Source organism: Orcinus orca, chromosome 13 (assembly GCF_937001465.1).
Source record: "Orcinus orca chromosome 13, mOrcOrc1.1, whole genome shotgun sequence".
Taxonomy (NCBI): Eukaryota; Metazoa; Chordata; class Mammalia; order Artiodactyla; family Delphinidae; genus Orcinus; species Orcinus orca.
This window is the reverse complement of record NC_064571.1, coordinates 30,308,469-30,332,632: the sequence shown is the minus strand read 5'-3', so window position 1 is coordinate 30,332,632 and position 24,164 is coordinate 30,308,469. Positions and strand designations below refer to the sequence as shown.

The following is a 24,164-nucleotide window of genomic DNA, read 5'->3' as shown; positions in this document are numbered from 1 at the left end:
ACCTTTTGGCATGGACCTAATGTTGTATGAACATTTGGAAAAGGACAAAATGTCTGCTAACCATATAATGTTAATATGCTTTCTTTGTCTTAGCACCAGCCTCGACTATTTCTCACATTTATTTTATATTGTTCTATTTTATTTTATTGGTAGTATCTCTCGTAAACGATACAAAGCCAAATTTTTGTATAAAGTAAATCTGGCAACCTCTATGTTGAAAGGAAATTTTACTATTTTCATATTTAGTGTGATCTTTAATGCATTTTGGACTTATTACTATTACCTTATTTCACACTTTCTCTTTTTTTAAATTTAGTAATGAAGTTTAATTTTTTTAATATTTTAATTTTACTGCAGTATAGTTGATTTACAATGTTGTGTTAGTTTCCTGGGTACAGCAATGTGATTCAGTAATACATATACATGTATTCATTCCTTTTTTTAAAAATCAGTACATCATTCCTTTTTATGGTTGAGTAATATACCATGGTATGGATGGATCACATTTTTTTTTTTAAACATGTTATTGGAGTATAATTGCTTTACAATGGTGTGTTAATTTCTGCTTTGTAACAAAGTGTATCAGCTACATATACATATATCTCCATATCTCCTCCCTCTTGAGTCTCCCTCCCATCCTCCCTATCCCACCCCTCTAGGTGGTCACAAAGCACCAAGCTGATCTCCCTGTGCTATGCGGCTGCTTCCCACTATTTTACATTTGGTAGTGTATTTATGTCCATGCCACTCTCACTTCGTCCCAGCTTACCCTTCCCCCTCCTCGTGTCCTCAAGTCCATTCTCTACGTCTGTGTCTTTATTCCTGTCCTGCCCCTAGGCTCTTCAGAATCATTTGTTTTTTTAGATTCCATATATATGTGTTAGCATATGGTATTTGTTTTTCTCTTTCTGACTTACTTCAATCTGTATGACGGACTCTAGGTCCATCCACTTCACTACTATATTCATTCTTTATTAGATTCTTCCTATATTCTTTCTATATTAGATTCTTTCTTATATATATTCTTTCTTATATTTCTGTTATCACAGAATATTGGGTAGAGTTCCCTGTGCTATACAGTAGGTCCTTGTTGGTTATCTTTCTTATATATAGTAGTATGTGTGTATTCAACCCAAGTGCCTGATTTATCCTCCTGCCGATGTTTCCCGTTTGGTAACCATTTGTGTTTTTTTTTGATATCTACAAGTCAGCTTCTGTTTTGTAAATAAGTTCATTTGTATCATTTCTTTTAAATAGATTCCACATATGAGTGAAATCATTATTTGTCTTTGTCTGACTTACTTCACATAGAATGATAATTGCTAGGTCCATCCATGTTGCTGCAAATGGCATTATTTCATTCTTTTTCACAGCTGAGTAATATTCCATTGTATATATGTACCACATCTTTATCCAGTCATGTATTGATGGAAACTTAGGTTGCTTCCATGTCTAGGCTACTGTAAACAGTGTTACAATGAACACTGGGGTGCGTGTATCCTCCTGGATTATGGTTTTCTCCAGATATATGCCCAGGAGTGGGATTGCTGGATCATATGGTAGTTCTATTTTGCTTTTTAAGGAACCTCCATACTGTTCTCCATAGTAATTGTACCAATTTACATTCCCACCAACAGTGTAGGAGGGGTCCCTTTTCTCCACACCCTCTCCAGCATTTATTGTTTGTAGACTTTTTGATGATGGCCATTCTGACTGGTGTGAGGTGATACCTCATTGTAGTTTTGATTTGCATTTCTCTGATAATTAGTCATGTTGAGCATCTTTTCATGTGCTTTTTGGCCATCTATATGTCATCTTTAGAGAACTCTCTGTAGATCTTCCACCCATTTTTTGATTGGGTTACTTGCTTTTTTGATATTGAGCTGCATGAGCTGTTTGTGTATTTTGGAGATTAATCCCTTGTCAGTCGCATCATTTGCAAATATTTTCACCCATTCTGTGGGCTGTCTTTTCATTTTGTTGATGGTTTTCCTTTGCTTTGCAGAAGCTTTTATGTTTAATTAGGTCCCATTTGTTTACTTTTGTTTTTATTTTCATTACTCTTGGAAGTGGATCATAAAAGATATTGCCATGATTTATGTCAAAGAGTGTTCTGCCTATGTTTTACTCCAAGAGTTTTATATTGTCCAGCCTTACATTTAGGTTTTTGACCCATTTCTAGTTTATTTTTGGGTATGGTGTTAGGGACTGTTCTCATTTCATTTTTTACGTGAAAGCTGTCCAGTTGTCCTGGCACCACATACTGAAGAGACGGTCTTTACTTCATTTTATATTCTTGCCTCCCTTGTCATAGATTAATTGACCAAAGGGGTGTGAGTTTATTTCTGGGCTTTCTTTCCTATCCATTGATCTATATTTCTGTTTTTGTGCCAGTACCATACTGTTTTGATTACTGTATCTTCATAGTGGAGTCTGAAGTCAGGAAGCCTGATTCCTCCAGCTCCGTTTTTCTTTCTCAAGATTACTTTCACTATTCAGGGTCTTTTGTGATTCCATATAAATGTTAAAATTTTTTTGCTCTAGTTCTGTGAAAAATGCCCTTGGTACTTTGATAGGGATTGCATTGAATCTGTAGATTGCCTTGGCTAGTACATTCATTTTCACAATATTGATTCTTCCAATCCAAGAACATGGTATATCCTTCCATCTGTTTGTGTCATATCTGATTACTTTCATCAGTGTATAATAGTTTTCTGAGTACAGGTCTTTTGCCTCTTTAGGTAGTTTATTCCTAGGTATTTTATTCTTTTTGATGTGATGATATATGGGATTGTTTCCTTACTCTGTCTTTATGATCTTTCATTGTTATTGTATAGGAATGCAAGAGATTTCTGTGTATTAATTTCTTTTTTTTTTTTTTTGCGGTACACGAGCCTCTCACTGTTGTGGCCTCTCCCGTTGCGGAGCACAGGCTCCGGACGTGCAGGCTCGGCGGCCATGGCTCACGGGCCCAGCTGCTCCACGGCATGTGGGATCTTCCTGGACCGGGGCACGAACCCATGTCCCCTGCATCAGCAGGCAGACACTCAACCACTGCGCCACCAGGGAAGCCCCTGTGTATTAATTTTGTATCCTGCAACTTTACCAAATTCATTGATGAGCTCTAGTAGTTTTCTGGTAGCATCTTTAGGACTTTCTATGTATAGTATCCTGTCATCTGCAAACTGTGGCAGTTTTACTTCCTTTCCAATTTGAATTCCTTTTATTTTTTTCTTCTCTGATTGCCGTGGCTAGGACTTCTCACACTTTCTCTTTTATTATTCTTTTTATCTTCTCTGAATATACATTGGTCAAGTTTTCCTGTTTCTGGTTTTCCTTCTGCTGTTATACTTGTTTATATTATACGCATATATAATATGTATTACATATGCTGTTATATTTGTTTTAGTATTTTAAATTGCTACCCTGAACGCTTTTAAACTTTTTTTTTTAAGGTATTTCAGTTAGTATCTAGAGTTAATCAATATCAACAGTCTCCAGCAGAATAAGACAAAAATCTTAGGATACTTTCTCCTGCCTAGTATCTGCTGTATGTTGAGATTATTTGACATTTGTCTTTTACTATTAACATATCATTTAGTTTTAAATATATATTATATTGGTTTCTTTGCTCACTGATCTTACCAGGATTTAAGTTTAATTTTGCTGATATATATTTTTGAGTGATTTCCAAGAAAGATGGAAAGCTAAAGTTCTTCCACATCCAACAGTGTCTTTATTTTGCTATGCCACTGTAATACTATTTCAGATGTAATAGAAGTCTAATTTCAAAATAATTTTTCTTCAGCTGTGCCTATTCTATTTAGCTAGCACAATGAGGTTTAAAAAAATTCACTTAGCATATTTTTAATTTTTAAATTTTCCCTCCTTTTGAATTTCTCTGAGGATTTAGTTAAACTTATTTTTGAAAGTTCTTCTAAGTCAGATGTTAGTTCTTCTCTTTGTCATTTCATGCCTACCTTTCATATTGCTGGTTTCCTCAATTATTGGTTTGATTTGTCTGTTCAACTTTGTATCTAAGAATCCATTTATCTTTCTGTTAATGTTGGTTATATCTACAGCAATACACCCTCAGTGAGTGTGGTACAGGATGGACATGCTTCTGGGAAGAGTATTGGCAGTTTATATTGTGGCTGTTAGTGATGCCCATCCCTCTTTAAGGGGCAGTATCTACGTAGGAATTGCCTTGTCAAGTCAGCTGTGGTTGCCACACACTTTGTTACACACACAGAGCACTTCTCAGTTGCCCACTGGATAGAAATAAAAAAGTGTTAGGGGTCAACGGGCCAACTGCTCACCAAAAAAACCAAAATTACACTGACAATTGTCCCAGAGCTCATTTCCTACTTGTATTAACTGTGTTGAGTAGAAATAATTAATTTTAAAAAGATATCTATTATGGGAAAAGGGTAAGACATTAAGAAGTCATCAGTAAATTTGAAAGAATTCTGAAGGTGAGACAAACCTTGTGGAAAGAAAACCAGACCCTCTGGAGAGAGTCGAGAGTATGACTACTAGAAAATGCTGTCAGAACCTTGGAATGATTTGAACCCTTTTAACCACACGCATGAGGATAGCTAGGGGAACAGAAATTACACAAAGGGGAGTTAAAAGTGTTAGTAAAAGATGCATGGCATATAATTCCATTCCCAGTTGCCCTGGCAATAGACCCCACAGCATGGCAATGAGAAAAAAGCATGAAATAAACCGTATGTGAAAACTGGGCCAAATATGTTCTTTTTAACCATAGTTTGAGAGCGGGGTCATGCCACTGAAAAAAATAAAGACATGAAGGAAAAGAATATGATTTATGTGTAAAAGTGTTAAGCTTATCCTGATAACTCAAGATAGCTTCTGGGAAGTACTACCATGGATGCTATGAAGTTAGATATCCATGTTGTCTTGCCAGTTCTACTCACTAACATCAGTGCAGAGGAGGAACCACAGACTTTCTCTCCTAGAGCACTATATAAATAGGCTGGAGTCTGGAGAAATCCAGGGAGCCTTCTGCTTAGATTGTTCTCAGTACCCTTATCCTAATTGCCCTAGAATTGAGCTAGTCAGCAGGAATATAAGAGAAGAAAGAGACATGCTGGCTCTGAGCTTGGCAGACTGGAACCAGAGTGATTTCCTACCTGACCTTTACAGGATGGTTTATTCCAGTATTCTTTCTCTAAATAATCTCATATATTTTTAATATATTTCAAAAATCCCTTAATATTTGGTATGCCAATAAAATTCTTTCTTGTTTCCTTGCACTGTTATTAATTTATTTGCATTAAAATACATATCTGCTTTACTATTTTATGGGATTGGAGGATTAAAAATATTTGGATATGTATACCTGGTATATCTTGATCTTGTACTTTTTTTAAAAAATAATATCAGGGTTGAATTGGAACTAACTTTTTGGAATTACACATATTCTGATAGAAGTATTTTTTTAACAAAGTTATTTACTTATTTTTGGCTGCATTGAGTCTTTGTTGCTGTGCGTGGGCTTACTCTAGTTGTGGCAAGCCAGGGGCTACTCTTTTTTTTTTTTTTTTTTTTTTTTGCGGTATGCGGGCCTCTCACTGTTGTGGCCTCTCCTGTTGCGGAGCACAGGCTCCGGACACGCAGTCTCAGCAGCCATGGCTCACGGGCCTAGCCGCACCACGGCATGTGGGATCTTCCCGGAACGGGGCACGAACCCGTGTCCCCTGCATCGGCAGGCGGACTCTCAACCACTGCGCCACCAGGGAAGCCCGGCAGGCGGATTCTTAACCACTACGCCACCACGGAAGCCGATCTTGTACATTTTTATTGGTAATATTTTAATTTAATATGAAAAAGCATCTTATATGCTCTTAATATTACATGCTCTTAATATTACATGCTCTTAATATATAAGAGCATTTTGTTTTTTAGGAAATTAGCCCTGTCTGTCCCTACCAGACTTTGGACTCATTATGGTAATTTTGACAGAGAAGTACTGAGTTTTCATAATCAAATTTAACAGACATTTCTTTATGGCCCCTGAGTTTTGTTCCATGCTGAGAAAATCTCCACTCCATTTTCTTCTAGTACTGTTATGACTTTTTAAAACATATATTTAAATCTATGGTGTAAGGGCAGTGAAAGGAATCAATTTTTCCCCATCTTAACTTGGTTGTTACAATATTTATTCCATAGTCCATCCTTATTCCCAGTGATCTGAGATATCTTGATCATATATCAAATTCCTGAATAGTATTGGATCTATTTCTGGATTATCTACTCTACTTCCAGGAACTATATATTCATATCCTTGCAAGTGCCTAATGTTTGAATGACTCTAACCTTCCAGATTAGGTACGAAAATCGTGTTCTCCCTAATTTTCTTTCTTAGAATTCTACTGATCATTCCTTTTCTCACATTCTTTCTTCCAAATAAATTTTACCTAATTATAAGTTCCAATGCAATTCCCACTAGAATTTTTATTGAACTGTACTGGATTACTGGATAACAGACTTTATTACAAACATCTCACCACATATGAAAAGATTATTTTATGATACTCAGAGTTTTATAAATTCCCTAATATATTATTCACATATTTCATGTTTATTACTAAATGTTCCAATCATTTTGTTGCCATTTACTAATGCAATCCTTTCACCCTTACATTTTGTAGGTTCTGGTTTATTCACAGGAAAACTACAAATTAATGTGTTTATTAATTTATGTAATTTTTTGTTTCTAATCAATTATTCCTTAGGTAAGCCTCATGGTAGTCCAGATACTGGACCATATAATCAACAAGTAGTAATAATTTTACCTCTTCTTTTCCCAATATTTAAATTTGTTGCTATTACATAATTGCTTTAGCTAGCACCTCCAGAGAAAAAAGCATTTAATAATAGTGTTTGTCTTGTATTAAACACACACATTTATTTTAAGGTATTATTTATCCATCCATGGAAATATATAAAATCTAAGGGTTTTATATAGAAACGAATATTCAATTACATCAAGTGTTTTCAGGTATCCAAAAATTTAATCTTTTTTTTCAATATAGCCTGAAAATTATACTGAACTAACCGTGCATCCTAGAATGACTCTTATTTGGCCATGGCCTATGTTGCTTTAATACAGCACTGTATTGCATTTGCAAAATTTTTAAAGATTATCTTCATCAATATTGTGTGAGGTGGACTTGCAGATTCTTTTTGCTTTTCAACATCATGTTTTTGTATCAATATTACGTTGTCTCATAAATGTAATTGTTAATTATGCCTTCCATCTCCATTATCAAGGACAGTTTAAACAGCATTAATATTATCTGTTCCTTGATAGCTAAGGACAATTCACCCACAAAGCCATCTAGAAGGCATTTTAATTAAGCGGTATAAACTATTCTTTAGAACAGCTTTATTCTTACCATTATGGGTTTCTTTTTTCTGTTTAAATATTCTATCTCCTTTTAAATTTGCTTAAAATTTCCCAGAAAATCATCTATTTCCAACTAAAATTTCACATTTGTAGACAGATTTGTGCAAAGTTGCAGCATTCAATGTTCTCCCAATTCTTACTTTTATAATTTTGTATATTTTGGGCTTTCTTCATTTCCTCAACTTTAGACTAATGACTTTTACATTATCAACGAAAAAGCTATTAAATCTATCAATTCCATTGATATTTAATTAATTAATGGTTTTGTCATTATTAATTAGTTCCTGTTGCTTTCCTTTTGTTTCTGATTTTTTAAAAAAATATTCATTGGTGGCGCAGTGGTTGAGAGTCTGCCTGCCAATGCAGGGGACACGGGTTCGAGCCCTGGTCGGGGAAGATCCCACATGCCACGGAGCAGCTGGGCCCGTGAGCCACAATTACTGAGCCTGCGCGTCTGGAGCCTGTGCTCTGCAACAAGAGAGGCCGCGATAGTGAGAGGCCCTCGCACCACGATGAGGAATGGCCCCCACTTGCCACAACTAGAGAAAGCCCTTGCACAGAAACGAGGACCCAACACAGCCATAAATAAATAAATAAATTAATTAAAAAAATATATTCATTTTGAACTCCTGTTAGATTAAAACTGGAAACAGGTTATAAATTTTCCTTGAAGAATGCTTCTAATTGTAGCTCATCGGCTATGAGATATTTTGTTTTTATTATCACTAGTTTTAAAATATTCTGAAGTTATATTTTTGATTTCTTTTACAATCATAGAATTGTTTAATAGAAAATTTTCTAATTGTCCATGTCATTATTACACAGATAATTTGACTGACTTTGCAATTTGAACACAGGTCAGTGTGACTCCATAGAAGGAGCTCTCAACTATTATTATTTTCTATTGTCTCCTTTAACAGCATTTCTTTTGTTTTAAATCTTTTGTTTTATGGTCTGTATTTTGTTTTATTTTTAATACATTTATTTTTTTATTTTTGGCTGCGTGGGGTCTTCATTGCTGCACATAGGCTTTCTCAAGTTGTGGCGAGCAGGGGCTACTCTTCGTTGCGGTGCGAGGGCTTCTCACTGCAGAGGTTTCTCTTGTTGTGGAGCACAGGCTCTAGGCACACGGGCTTCAGTAGTTGCAGCACATGGGCTCAGTAGCTGCGGTGCATGGGCTCTAGAACGCAGGCTCAGTAGTTGTGGCACATGGGCTTAGTTGCTCCGAGGCACGTGGGATCTTCCCGGACCAGGGCTCGAACCCCATGTCCCCTGCATTGGCAGGCAGATCTTAACCACTGCGCCACCAGGGAAGCCCTGGTCTGTATTTTATTAATTCTCTTATTCCCCTTATTCCCTTTAATCATTAATTTAAATAGTACAAAAAATTGTCAGTTTTAGTTCCATTAGTGATGACTTTAATGTTTAAAATATATATTTAATGCACTCAAAAATGTGAATAACTATAAGATGCATTGTTATTTTAAAATGACCATGAAAGAAAATATGGTGCCAATTATAACTGTTAAGTCACTATTGATTAGGAGATACATTCCAATTCCAGATATGTTAAAATGTAAAAAAAAAAAAAAATTCTTTACAACTGATGACATACACTAGTATGCTGAAGTCACATTTTTCCATTTATATACTTCAAAACTAAACTCCCCTAGGAATGATGAAGTAATTAGCATGTTAATATGACCTTTGTTTTCAAACCCATACCCTAAAAAATCTCCATTTTGCTGGCTCTTTCTGAACTTTTAATCCCTGTTAACTAGCATCACATTTTTTCTAAATTATATATCTTCTATTTAAGAATTCAAACATTTCATTCCTGTTTTCCAAGTCTGTTTGATTCTGTGTTTAACATGTTCACCACCAGTCTTTCTATATGATAATTTTACCATTTATGGATTTCTTCTTTTGATTTATCTTCCAAGTAAATTTTTAGAAAGGGTTCATAAAGGCTGTAATTTCTTACTTTTTAAATTGTCATTTTTTTTTCTTCAACATTCTATAGACATTATTACAGTGTCATTTGGGGTATGAGAAAAAAATATGAGGCCAACTTTAAAAAGGTGGCTTTTTTTTTTTTTTTTTTGCGGTACGTGGGCCTCTCACTGCTGTGGCCTCTCCTGTTGCAGAGCACAGGCTCCGGACACACAGGCTCAGCGGCCATGGCTCACGGGCCCAGCCGCTCCGTGGTAATGTGCGATCCTCCCAGACCGGGGCACGAACCCGTGTACCCTGCATCGGCAGGCAGACTCTCAACCACTGTGCCACCAGGGAAGCCCTGTTTTTTTACTATAGTAACATTTAAGGAATTTTTTTAATCTTAAAAGTTACCCGGAACTCGGAAGGCGGAAGATGGCGGAAGAGTAAGACGCGGAGATCACCTTCCTCCCCACAGATACACCAGAAATACATCTACACGTGGAACAACTCCTACAGAACACCTACTGAAGGCTGGCAGAAGACCTCAGACCTCCCAAAAGGCAAGAAACTCCCCACGTACCTGGGTAGGGCAAAAGAAAAAACAGAGACAAAAGAATAGGGACGGCACCTGCACCAGTGGGAGGGAGCTGTGAAGGAGGAAAAGTTTCCATACTCTAGGAAGCCCCTTCGCGGGCGGAGACTGCGGGAGGCGGAGGGGGGAGCTTCGAAGCCGCGGAGGAGTGCACAGCAACGGGTGCGGAGGGCAAAGCGGGGAGATTCCCGCACAGAGGATCGGTGCCGACCGGAACTCACCAGCCCGAGAGGCTTGTCTGCTCACCCGCCGGGGCGGGCGGGGCTGCGAGCTGAGGCCGGAGCGCAGGGAGAGGACTGGGGTTGGCGGCTTGAACATAGCCTGAAGGGGTTAGTGCACCACAGCTAGCCGGGAGGGAGTCCGGGGAAAAGCCTGCACCTGCAGAAGAGGCAGGAGAATTTTCCTTCCCTCTTTCTTTCCTGGGGCGTGAGGAGAGGGGTTTAAGAACGCTGCTTAAAGGAACTCCAGAGACAGGCGCGAGCCGCGGCTAAAAGCGCGAACCCCAGAGACGGGCGCGAGCCGCGGCTGAAAGCGCGGACCCCAGAGACGGGCGCGAGCCGCGGCTGAAAGCGCGGAATCCAGAGACGGGCGCGAGCCGCGGCTGAAAGCGCGGAATCCAGAGACGGGCGCGAGCCGCGGCTGAAAGCGCGGAATCCAGAGACGGGCGCGAGCCGCGGCTGAAAGCGCGGAATCCAGAGACGGGCGCGAGCCGCGGCTGAAAGCGCGGAATCCAGAGACGGGCGCAAGCCGAGGCTAAAAGCGCGGACCCCAGAGGCGGGCGGGAGACGTTAAGGCTGCTGCTGCCGCCACCGAGGGGCCTGTGTGCGAGCACAGGTCACTCTCCACACCCCTCTTCCGCGGAGCCTGTGCAGCCCGCCACTGCCGGGTTCCCGGGATCCAGGGACAACTTCCCCGGGAGAGCGCACAGCGCGCCTCAGGCTGGTGCAAAGTCACGCCGGCCTTTGCCACCGCAGGCCCGCCCCGCACTCTGTGCCCCTCCGTCCCCGCCGGCCTGAGTGCGCCAGAGCCCCCAATCAGCGGCTCTTTTAACCCCATCCTGTCTGACCAAAAAACAGACGCCCTCCAGCGATCTACACGCAGTGGCAGGGCCAAATCCAAAGCTTAGCCCTGGGAGCTGTGAGAACAAAGAAGAGAAAGGGAAATCTCTCCCAGCAGCCTCAGAAGCAGCGGATTAAAGCTCCACAATCAACTTGACGTACCCTGCATCTGTGGAATACCTGAATAGACAACCAATCATCCCAAATTAAGGAAGTGGACTTTAGGAGCAAGATCTATGATTTTTTCCCCTTTCCTCTTTTTGTGAATGTGTATGTGTATGCTTCTATGTGAGAGCTTGTCTGTATAGTCTTGCTTCCACCATTTGTCCTAGGGTTCTATCCGTCCATGTTTTTTTTTAAATTTTTTTTTTCTTAATAATTAATTTTAATAACCTTATTATACTTTACCTTCGTTCTTTCTTTCTTTCTTTCCGTCCTTCCTTCCCTCCTTTAGACAACGAATCATCCCAAATTGAGGAGGTGGTCTCTGACAGCAAGATTTAGGATTTTTCCCCATTTACCTCTTTTAGTGAGGGTGTATGTGTATGCTTCTGTGTAAGATTTTGTCTGTATAGCTTTGCTTCCAACATTTGTCCTAAGGTTCTTTCCGTCCCTTTTTTTTTTTTCTAAATAAGAATTTTTTAATTCAATAACTTTATTATACTTTATTTTATTTTTACTGTATCTTCTTTCTTTCTTTTTTCCTTCTTTCCCTCCTTCCTTCCTTCCTCCCTCCCTCCCTCCCTCCTTTCTTTCCTTCTTGCCTTCTTTCCTTCTTTGCTTCTTTCTTTCTTTCTTCCTTCCTTCCTACCCTCCTTTCCTTCTTTCTTTCCTCATACTTCTACTAATTCCCTCTACTTTTTCTCCCTTTTATCCTGAGCCTGTGGATGAAAAGCTTTTGGTGCTCCAGCCAGGAGGCAGGGCTCTGCCTCTGAGGTAGGACAGCCAACTTCAGGACACTGATCAACAAGAGACCTCCCAGCTCCACATAATATCAAACGGCGAAAATCTCCCAGAGACCTCCATCTTAACACCAGCACCCAGCTTCACTCAACGACCAGCAAGCCACAGTGCTGGAAAACCTATGCCAAACAACTAGCAAAACAGGAACACAACACCACCCATTAGCAGAGAGGCTGCCTAAAATCATAATAAGGCCACAGACACCCCCAAACACACCACCAGACGTGAACCTGCCCACTAGAGAGACAAGATCCAGCCTCATCCACCACAACACAGGCACTAGTCCCCTCCACCAGGAAGCCTACACAACCCACTGAACCAACCTTAGCCACTGGAGACAGACATCAAAAACAGGAGGAACTACAAACCTGCAGTCTGCAAAAAGGAGACCCCAAACACAGTAAGATAAGCAAAATGAGAAGACAGAAAAACACACAGCAGATAAAGGAGCAAGATAAAAATGCACCAGACCTAACAAATGAAGAGGAAATAGGCAGTCTACCTGAAAGAGAATTCAGAATAATGATAGTAAGGTTGATCCGAAATCTTGGAGATAGAATGGACAATAGATTGGACAAAATGCAAGAATCAGTTAACAAGGACCTAGAAGAACTAAAGATGAAACAAGCAACGATGAACAACACAATAAATGAAATTAAAAGTACTCTAGATGGGATCAATAGCAGAGTAACTGAGGCAGAAGAACGGATAAGTGACCTGGAAGATAAAATAGTGGAAATAACTACAGCAGAGCAGAATAAAGAAAAAAGAATGAAAAGAACTGAGGACAGTCTCAGAGACCTCTGGGACAACATTAAACGCACCAACATTCGAATTACAGGGGTTCCAGAAGAAGAAGAGAAAAAGAAAGGGACTGAGAAAATATTTGAAGAGATTATAGTTGAAAACTTCCCTAATATGGGAAAGGAAATAGTTAATCAAGTCCAGGAAGCACAGAGAGTCCCATACAAGATAAATACAAGGAGAAATACGCCAAGACACATATTAATCAAACTGTCAAAAATTAAATACAAAGAAAGCATATTAAAAGCAGCAAGGGAAAAACAACAAATAACACATAAGGGAATCCCCATAAGGTTAACAGCTGATCTCTCAGCAGAAACCCTACAAGCCAGAAGGGAGTGGCAGGACATACTGAAAGTGATGAAGGAGAAAAACCTGCAGCCAAGACTACTCTACCCAGCAAGGATCTCATTCAGATTTGATGGAGAAATTAAAACCTTTACAGACAAGCAAAAGCTGAGAGAGTTCAGCACCACCAAACCAGCTTTACAACAAATGCTAAAGGAACTACTCTAGGCAAGAAACACAAGAGAAGGAAAAGACCTATAATAACGAACCCAAAACAATTTAGAAAATGGGAATAGGAACATACATATCGATAATTACCTTAAATGTAAATGGACTAAATGCTCCCACCAAAAGACACAGATTAGCTGAATGGATACAAAAACAAGACCCTTATATATGCTGTCTACAAGAGACCCACTTCAGACCTAGAGACACATACAGACTGAAAGTAAGGGGATGGAAAAAGATATTCCATGCAAATGGAAACCAAAAGAAAGCTGGAGTAGCAATTCTCATATCAGACAAAATAGACTTTAAAATAAGGACTATTAAAAGAGACAAAGAAGGACACTACATAATGATCAAGGGATCGATCCAAGAAGAAGATATAACAATTGTAAATATTTATGCACCCAACATAGGAGCACCTCAATACATAAGGCAAATACTAACAGCCATAAAAGGGGAAATCGACAGTAACACATTCATAGTAGGGGACTTAAACACCCCACTTTCACCCATGGACAGATCATCCAAAATGAAAATAAATAAGGAAACACAAGCTTTAAATGATACATTAAACAAGATGGACTTAATTGATATTTATAGGACACTCCATCCAAAAACAACAGAATACACATTTTTCTCAAGTGCTCATGGAACATTCTCCAGGATAGATCATATCTTAGGTCACAAATCAAGCCTTGGTAAATTTAAGAAAATTGAAATTGTATCAAGTATCTTTTCTGACCACAACGCCATGAGACTAGATATCAATTACAGGAAAAGATCTGTAAAAAATACAAACACATGGAGGCTAAACAATACACTACTTAATAATGAAGAGATCACTGAAGAAATCAAAGAGGAAATCAAAAAATACCTAGAAACAAATGACAATGGAGACACAACGACCCAAAACCTGTGGGATGCAGCAAAAGCAGTTCTAAGGGGGAAGTTTATAGCAATACAAGCCCACCTTAAGAAGCAGGAAACATCTCGAATAAACAACCTAACCTTGCACCTCAAGCAATTAGAGAAAGAAGAACAAAAAAACCCCAAAGCTAGCAGAAGGAAAGAAATCATAAAAATCAGATCAGAAATAAATGAAAAAGAAATGAAGGAAACAATAGCAAAGATCAATAAAACTAAAAGCTGGTTCTTTGAGAAGATAAACAAAATAGATAAACCACTAGCCAGACTCATCAAGAAAAAAAGGGAGAAGACTCAAATCAATAGAATTAGAAATGAAAAACGAGAGGTAACAACTGACACTGCAGAGATAAAAGAGATCATGAGAGATTACTACAAGCAACTCTATGCCAATAAAATGGACAATCTGGAAGAAATGGACAAATTCTTAGAAATGCACAACCTGCCAAGACTGAATCAGGAAGAAATAGAAAATATGAACAGACAAATCACAAGCACTGAAATTGAAACTGTGATTAAAAATCTTCCAACAAAGAAAAGCCCAGGACCAGATGGCTTCACAGGCGAATTCTATCAAACATTTAGAGAAGAGCTAACACCTATCCTTCTCAAACTCTTCCAAAATATAGCAGAGGGAGGACCACTCCCTAACTCCTTCTACGAGGCCACCATCACCTTGATACCAAAACCAGACAAGGATGTCACAAAGAAAGAAAACTACAGGCCAATATCACTGATGAACATAGATGCAAAAATCCTCAACAAAATACTAGCAAACAGAATCCAACAGCACATTAAAAGGATCATACACCATGATCAAGTGGGGTTTATTCCAGGAATGCAAGGATTCTTCAATATACGCAAATCTATCAATGTGATAAACCATATTAACAAATTGAAGGAGAAAAACCATATGATCATCTCAATAGATGCAGAGAAAGCTTCTGACAAAATTCAACACCCATTTATGATAAAATCCCTGCAGAAAGTAGGCATAGAGGGAACTTTCCTCAACATAATAAAGGCCATATATGACAAGCCCACAGCAAACATCATCCTCAATGGTGAAAAACTGAAAGCATTTCCACTAAGATCAGGAACAAGACAAGGTTGCCCACTCTCACCACTATTATTCAACATTGTTTTGGAAGTTTTAGCCACAGCAATCAGAGAAGAAAAGGAAATAAAAGGAATCCAAATCGGAAAAGAAGAAGTAAAGCTGTCACTGTTTGCAGATGACATGATCCTATACATAGAGAACCCTAAAGATGCTACCAGAAAACTACTAGAGCTAATCAATGAATTTGGTAAAGTGGCAGGATACAAAATTAATGCACAGAAATCTCTGGCATTCCTATATACTAATGATGAAAAATCTGAAAGTGAAATCAAGAAAACACTCCCATTTACCATTGCAACAAAAAGAATAAAATATCTAGGAATAAACCTACCTAAGGAGACAAAAGACCTGTATGCAGAAAATTATAAGACACTGATGAAAGAAATTAAAGATGATATAAATAGATGGAGAGATATACCATGTTCTTGGATTGGAAGAATCAACATTGTGAAAATGACTCTACTACCCAAAGCAATCTATAGATTCAATGCAATCCCTATCAAACTACCACTGGCATTTTTCACAGAACTAGAACAAAAAATTTCACAATTTGTATGGAAACACAAAAGACCCCGAATAGCCAAAGCAATCTTGAGAACGAAAGAAGGAACTGGAGGAATCAGGCTCCCTGACTTCAGACTATACTACAAAGCGACAGTCATCAAGACGGTATGGTACTGGCACAAAAACAGAAAGATAGATCAATGGAACAGGATAGAAAGCCCAGAGATAAACCCATGCACATATGGACACCTTATCTTTGATAAAGGTGGCAGTAATGTACAATGGAGAAAGGACAGCCTCTTCAATAAGTGGTGCTGGGAAAACTGGACAGGTACATGTAAAAGTATGAGATTAGATCACTCCCTAACACCATACACAAAAATAAGCTCAAAATGGATTAAAGACCTAAATGTAAGGCCAGAAACTATCAAACTCTTAGAGGAAAACATAGGCAGAACACTCTATGACATAAATCAAAGCAAGATCCTTTTTGACCCACCTCCTAGAGTAATGGAAATAAAAACAAAAATAAACAAATGGGACCTAATGAAACTTCAAAGCTTTTGCACAGCAAAGGAAACCATAAACAAGACCAAAAGACAACCCTCAGAATGGGAGAAAATATTTGCAAATGAAGCAACCGACAAAGGATTAATCTCCAAAATTTACAAGCAGCTCATGCAGCTCAATAACAAGAAAACAAACAACCCAATCCAAAAATGGGCAGAAGACCTAAATAGACATTTCTCCAAAGAAGATATACAGACTGCCAACAAACACATGAAAGAATGCTCAACATCATTAATCATTAGAGAAATGCAAATCAAAACTACAATGAGATATCATCTCACACCAGTCAGAATGGCCATCATCAAAAAATCTAGAAACAATAAATGCTGGAGAGGGTGTGGAGAAAAGGGAACACTCTTGCACTGCTGATGGGAATGTGAATTGGTTCAGCCACTATGGAGAACAGTATGGAGGTTCCTTAAAAAACTACAAATAGAACTACCATATGACCCAGCAATCCCACTACTGGGCATATACCCTGAGAAAACCAAAATTCAAAAAGAGTCATGTACCAAAATGTTCATTGCAGCTCTATTTACAATAGCCCGGAGATGGAAACAACCTAAGTGCCCGTCATCGGATGAATGGATAAAGAAGATGTTGCACATATATACAATGGAATATTACTCAGCCATAAAAAGAAACGAAATTGAGCTATTTGTGATGAGGTGGATAGACCTAGAGTCTGTCATACAGTGTGAAGTAAGTCAGAAAGAAAAAGACAAATACCGTATGCTAACACATATATATGGAATTTAAGAAAAAAATGTCATGAAGAACCTAGGGGTAAAGCAGGAATAAAGACGCAGACCTCTTAGAGAACGGACTTGAGGTTATGGGGAGGGGGAAGGGTGAGCTGTGACAGGGCGAGAGAGAGTCATGGGCATATACACACTAACAAAGGCAGTAAGGTAGATAGCTAGTGGGAAGCAGCCACATGGCACAGGGATATTGGCTCGGTGCTTTGTGACAGCCTGGAGGGGTGGGATAGGGAGGGTGGGAGGGAGGGAGACGCAACAGGGAAGACATATGGGAACATATGTTTATGTATGACTGATTCACTTTGTTATAAAGCAGAAACTAACACACCAATGTAAAGCAATTATACCCCAATAAAGATGTTAAAAAAAAAAAAAAAAAAAAGTTACCCGGAGAAGTCTAAGTCTGTATTACTTTTTCCTGGTATTTAGTAAACTCTTTCAACCTGTAGGTTGAGGTCCTTTATTTCAGGGATGATTTTTTTCCCTTCTGTATCAATAAATTTCCACTAATAGTTTTTAATCTTTCTCACTGCATTATGTGTGATTTTTCTCAAGCATTTCCTTTAAGTTATTAAGTCCATCTGCTGCATCATTGACTCTACATCTTCCTGTATCTAATGTGGTTTTAATTATTTTTATAGTTTTACCCATCCCCCTCTGCCTGCTCTCTTTTAATCTAACTTTGGTGTCCTTTTATCTGTATCTTAATCTCTTAAATCTCTTCTTTGATCTCTTATCATAGAGTCTACAGTCACTTTTATCCCCTTGAGAATGTTGAAAATTATTTTTTCTTTAAGTGTTCTTTAGTTTCTTGAGGTAGTTCTTTCAAAATATATTCCTCATTTGCCTTTTATGTTCCATGTATTTTATTTATTTTTGGTAGCACTCATATACAGGTTCTAAGCTGTGCCTGTCATTTAGCTAAGAAAAGGAGCAATTTGATTCTATCTGCTATTTATTATGATTAGCGTGGTTGGATTCTTCTGCTTCTCAGTCATTTTTTAAGACATACTTTATACTCTGAGCTGGAAAGCTAGAAATTGATTGGCTATAATGTCTGTGTTCACTCCTTTATATGCCCTGCAAAGGAGCGAGAGGTTCGTAGAAAAGAGTGAATCTAGTAGAGATGACCTAATCTCAAATATTTTATCTCCAAATACTTTCTTATCAAATTCGATAACTCTCTTGTTCTGAATTGATTACATGTGGGTAGTTCAGATTTTAGCCATTATCTATTTCAGAGCTAGCAGCACAAGTGGAAGGATTTTTCTACAAAAGGAAGTTAGGTTGAGAAAAACATAGTACAGCATGACCCTCTAACAGCTTCACCCCCCTGTCATCTCATATTCTGAAGTATGAAAATCAGCCCCAATTTGGTATTTGCCACTTGTATCCGTAATGCTTCTATCTCTAAGTTAATATCTAGAAAACAGTCTTTGCAATAAATAGAATGGAGCTAAGGTTACTCCTATAGTTTCATCTATAGCTGAAGCTTACATCTCTATTTTTGCTTCTTTATGTCCATTTCAGAGTGTTTCAGGTAGGGCAATCAGTTCAATCAGCCATCTTTCCTAGAAATCTCAAATTTAAATTTTCACATAAATTTCAGATGATTTCACATAAAAGTTGATGAAGCCAGATTTAAGGATATCAAATAATAGGTCTTTGTAATTAGTGGTAATTATATTTGAATTTTATGCTGATTTAGAGCATTTTAATACAATTTCACTAGTTTCATACCTTTAAGAGCAGAAGCAAACAACAAGAAAAAGTTATTTTTAGTTTTTGTTTGGTTCCAATGACACTGTCATCATTCTAAGAACTTTTCTAAAAATCATCATGGAGTCACATATCCTGATGTCATTACATTTGATGCTTAGAAATATTCTGGTACTTTCTGTCAAATGAGCACCCAATTGTTTTCAGTGGACTATTCCTGCCCTTACCCCAAATGGAAAAGGCAGATTAAAAAAATGAAGATATTGGAAGATAACTGAAACATTTTTTAAGTTAAAGATTGTTTTAGATGATTAAACAAGTCTGATTAAAAGCAAACAGGCCACATTAGGAGAAATGAATAAAGCATCGAGGACAAGTAATGATACAATACAAGCATAAAGTGGTCTAGTTCTTTTAATACACGTTTCAGAACTTAGGTAATGACAGGAGGTTATACAATAGTGCTAATCATTCTCCCAGTGTTCCTGAAACTTGTCTTTTAGAACACTTTTCATAGCCATTGCTTTTATCATCTTCAGTGGGAGCAATTACTCACTGTCTGTGTTTTTTTTTTTCCTTTTTAATTTTTAATTCAGACATTAGAGCAGAGATTCCCAACTGGGAATGATTTTGCTCTCCAGGGACATTTGGCAACGTCTGGAAACATTTTTGGATATCACTATATTGGCAGGGGGACTACTGGCATCTAATGGGTAGAGGCCAGGGATACTGTAAAACATCCCACAGTGCACAGCCCCCTTAGCAAAGAATTACCCAGCCCAAAATGTCAATAGTGCCGTGGTTTAGAGCCAAGACTGAAGAATAAGATGGGAGATCGCTTAAGCATGGTTCCTTGCAATCTATAGGCATTTAACAAATATTTCATGGATGAAGAAATAACTAAACTGAATAACACTCTTTGGGATAATAATTACAAAATGACACGATTCACAAAGTGTCTCTAAATATACTGTTTTGGAGAAAACTGTAATAGCTTTCCAAGAAGACTATAATGAAGGACAAAATTTATTTAGAAGTATGTTATGATATGATTGCTTTAAAAACCACACACACACACACGCACACACACTCCCCTGAGATCAGGTTAAATTTCTTCATCTTCTTACCTGTAGAGTTTTATAAGAAACCAAAAATAAACTGTTGATGTAGTCAACATCTTCTGCTCATCTATAAAGTTGGTCTTTGCTTCCAAGTGTATGGATGGAAGAGATGTTTCTCCCTACAAGTCTTGAATACTCTTTATGATAAAGTCTGAGAAAAAAAGATGTAAATGGAAAATAGAACCTATAGAAACTCCTTAGTCTTGAAAAGTTACACCAGAGGGAAGTTTAACTTTGTAACTCACTTAGATATCATCTCACTAGCAACCAACGTCCACTGAACGAAATGAAAAATCTTAATTAAAGGGAAAATTTTAAAAGCAAGAAGAAATCCTGAATTTCTCTTTTGGTAAAACTGTTCAAAGAAACTGAGCTGCCAATAATGCCAATCCTGCCAATGAGCACTATAATACATTGTGCACTTAAGAGAACAAACTTTAAAGCCAGAGATTTGAGACTGATTTGGGGGCCAACCAATTCACGGCTATGGGAACAAGGTACTTTACCGTAAGTGTCCTAAGTTCCTCCACTGTAAAAGAGGGATACTAAAATCTGTCTTGTCAGGTGTCGTGTACTATTATAATCATAAATCATAGTAGAGACCAAAAGATCAAATAGTTCAGCCTGCCTGATTTAACTTCCTAGAGCATTAAGAAGACCACAATACCATTTTTCAGTTATTGAGTACTCTTACCTAGTACAGAAACTCTCACTTTGCCCATACTTTTCCAGAATTATTATCATGGCTTCAAATAAGTTTCACCAACAATTTCATAATAAATTTTAAAAAATTATTTTGAGGACTAGCTTAGTCCTTTAAATTTTACTGCACATTACCTCTACCAATACTGGACATGGAATTAAGGAGTTGCTCTTTTCTGATGTGGCTGTAAGAACAGAAGCAGGATCAGGTTGTGCTCTTACCTAGATCTTTAGTGAGGGCAAAGAATTAAACCCCAAGTAAATCTCTTTATTTACTGATATCAGCTTATCTTAGTGATGAATTACTTTTAAACGGCATCTTTAGGATTACTGGATTACAAATGCATCCTGTGCAGTTAAATCAGCAATACTCAAATCATTACACTATATTCTTCCTTGGAAAAGCGATTTCGTCTTTATTACCAGGCAGCACAGCGTATCACTGAGCACATATCAGGTGTTCAATAAATATTCGTTGAGCTAAATTTCAAATTCTAGGAGCTCATGTTATTCTAAAGTTATGCACATAATAAAATAGACTAAACAATGCAAAGGAAAGGTAATTGAATTAGAACTGCATTATTAGTAATTTATCTAAGGCATTAGACTATGAAGATACATTAAAACTTGATTGGAAAAACACCGGAGGGAAGAATATGATAATTCTGAAATTTGGGTCTGTAGTTATCAATATTGAGAAAGATATGTTCTTATAGACCAGTATATATACTTTTTCCTTACTCTTTTAGAAATCACCTTCAACTCACATTTAATGCATTCTCTTCTCATTAACACTTCAAATCCAAGTTGTTTTCTTTTTAATTTAAGTATAGTTGATTTACAATACTGTGTCAGTTTCAGGTGTATGGCAAAGTGATCAAGTTATGTATAATTTTTAAGAATATTTTCCATTATAGGTTATTACAAGATATTGAATATAATTCCCTGTGCTATACAGTAAATCCTTGTTGCTTATCTACTTTACATATAGTAGTTTGTATCTGTTAATCCCATATTCTTGATTTATCTCCCCCGCCTCCCTTTCCCGTCTAGGAACCATAAGTTTATTTTCTATGCCTGTGAGTATGTTTCTGTCTTGTATATAGATTCATTTGTATTATTTTTTGGATTCCACATATAGGTGATATCATATAATATGTCTTTCTCTCTCTGACTTACTTCACTTAGTATGATGGCCTCTAGGTCCATCCATGTTGCTGCAAATGGCATCATTTCATTCTTCTTTATGGTTGAGTAATGTTCCATTGTGTGTGTGTGTGTGTGTGTGTGTGTGTGTATGTGTGTATGCATGCATGTGCAGTTTTTAAGGAACCTACATACTGTTTTCCATAGCGGCTGCACAAATTTACATTCCTACCAACAGTGTAGGATGGTTCCTTTTTCTCCACACTCTCTCCAGCATTTATTATTTGTAGACTTTTTGATGACAGCCATTTTGACTGGTGTGAGGTGATACCTCATTGCAGTCTTGATTTGCATTTTTCTAATGATTAGCAATATTGAGCATCTTTTCATGTGCCTGTTGGCCATCTGTATGTCTTCTTTGGAAAAAGATCACAGTTTAGAGTTTTGCTACATGGATATCTGAAGCAAGTATACAAACACAGAGTCAAAGGACCAGAATTTTCATTTAAAATGTTTTCTAAAGCCTAATTTTATTTAACTTCCACAATGTTGTCTAGAGAAACATTGGTTTTTAAGAAACACTAGGTTAATTCTGTAAAAGGTTGGTGATGCTTTTACTCAGGAACTAGAGGAGCAAAATCCTACCTCTTCCACTTACCAGCTGTGTGACCTTGGGCAATTTAATTAAGTTCTCTATGCTTTAGTTTCCTCATCCATTAAATGAGTAAAATGCTACCAATCTCACAGGGTTCTAAAACAATTAATATTTGTAAAGTAACTTAGAACAGTTGGTGTATACTGTAGGTGCATATGTTTTTGTTAAATAAATAAAATCTATTTGGGGAGAAACAACCTCAAAAGGCTTATTTCCCAGATATAGCAATGTAAAGATTATTGTAAAATCTATAAATCAAAACATTTCCACTTAACTCTTTCTGTTTTTGCATTTGGCCTCATTTAAGATATTTCTTTTTCTAAAATAAAAATGAGAGCCTTGAGTGCTATTCTGATCTGGAATCCTATTCCATCTCTTGTAAGTGAAAAAAGATACCTGGAATCATAATGACAAAGGTCAGTAATTCTTGCTATATAACCTACCACCAACAATATATAAAATATAGATGCTACTCACATCCTACAGAGTGAACACATTTAAGAAATTTCAATATCAGAAATACGCTTTCATTAAGTACAAAGCAATAACCTCTCCACTAGCTTTTCTGTAAAAGGACAAAGTTGAAAGACATAGAATCATTATCAGTAAAAGGAACCATTTAGGTCTGTCTATTCCAAATATTTTACAAAATGCCATAAGCATAGCACTGCAATCCTAAGAATAAGTACATATTAAACGACCTCACAGTTATGTCCAAATATAAATTCATTACCTAGTCCTAAAATTGCTCTTCTTTATAGGTTATCTATCTTATTGATACTGTCACCATCTCAACTACTGGATCAAAGCTTTCAGTCATCTATAACTCTCCTCTTGCTCAACACATCCACTCATTATCCACTTATATTAATTCTACCTCCATAATATCTGTTACTAATTCTCTCTTCATTTCTGTTTTGTCAAGTCAAACATTCTTCTAAACTAGATGTACTAGGAGGACATTCTGCAACTAACTCTTTTTTAAAAATATTTATTTATTTATTTTTGGCTGTGTTGGGCCTTCATTGCTGTGCAGGCTTTCTCTAGTTGTGGCGAGCGGGGGCTTCTCATTGCAGTGGTTTCTCTTGTTGCGGAGCAAGGGCTCTAGGTGCATAGGCTTCCGTAGTTGTGGGGCACAGGCTGAGTTGCTCCACAGCATGTGGGATCTTCCCAGACCAGGGCTCGAACCCGTGTCACCTGCATTGGCAGGTGGATTCTTAACCACTGCGCCACGAGGGAAGTCCCTGCAACTAACACTTAATTAGTTTTCCTATCCGTAATCTGTTCCACCTCCAATCCAATTTCCTGCTATCAAATTAATTTTCCAGAAACAAAGCTATTATTTTAACACTTCCTTATTAAAAACCTATCAGTGATTCTCCATTTTTCCTTTACTTGCTAGCTGGGGTCTTCCACAGCCTGGACGTTGGCTTTTCTGATTTATTTTTCCCTGCTGTCTTCCTTTACATAACCTAAGTGCAGGAAATATCAAAATGCTCATTATTTCCCACACAGACCCCAAGCTTTCAGTCATTATTATTTTCTTTATGGGGTTACTTCTATCTTCAAAGACCTTTTCTAAGTATTCTTCAAGACCTACTGCAGATGGCATTTTCTTTATAATTCCCAAACTTCC

General features: G+C 37.7%; 1 protein-coding gene across 13 annotated transcripts in view; it reads right to left on the bottom strand.

Moving 5' to 3' along the window:
* Window positions 1-24,164, bottom strand: part of EXOC6B (exocyst complex component 6B) — a 721,405-nt gene that overhangs the window by 229,792 nt on the left and 467,449 nt on the right. Inside the window, exon 20 of one of the 13 annotated variants that reach the window (XM_049696145.1) lies at window positions 18,843-20,176. The exons of the other annotated variants lie outside the window; for them this stretch is intronic. Within the exon in view, the coding sequence (XP_049552102.1) occupies window positions 20,165-20,176 (12 nt within the window). The 3' untranslated portion in view covers window positions 18,843-20,164. Of the gene's footprint in view, window positions 1-18,842; window positions 20,177-24,164 lie in introns of those variants that run through there. 13 annotated transcript variants of the gene reach the window in all.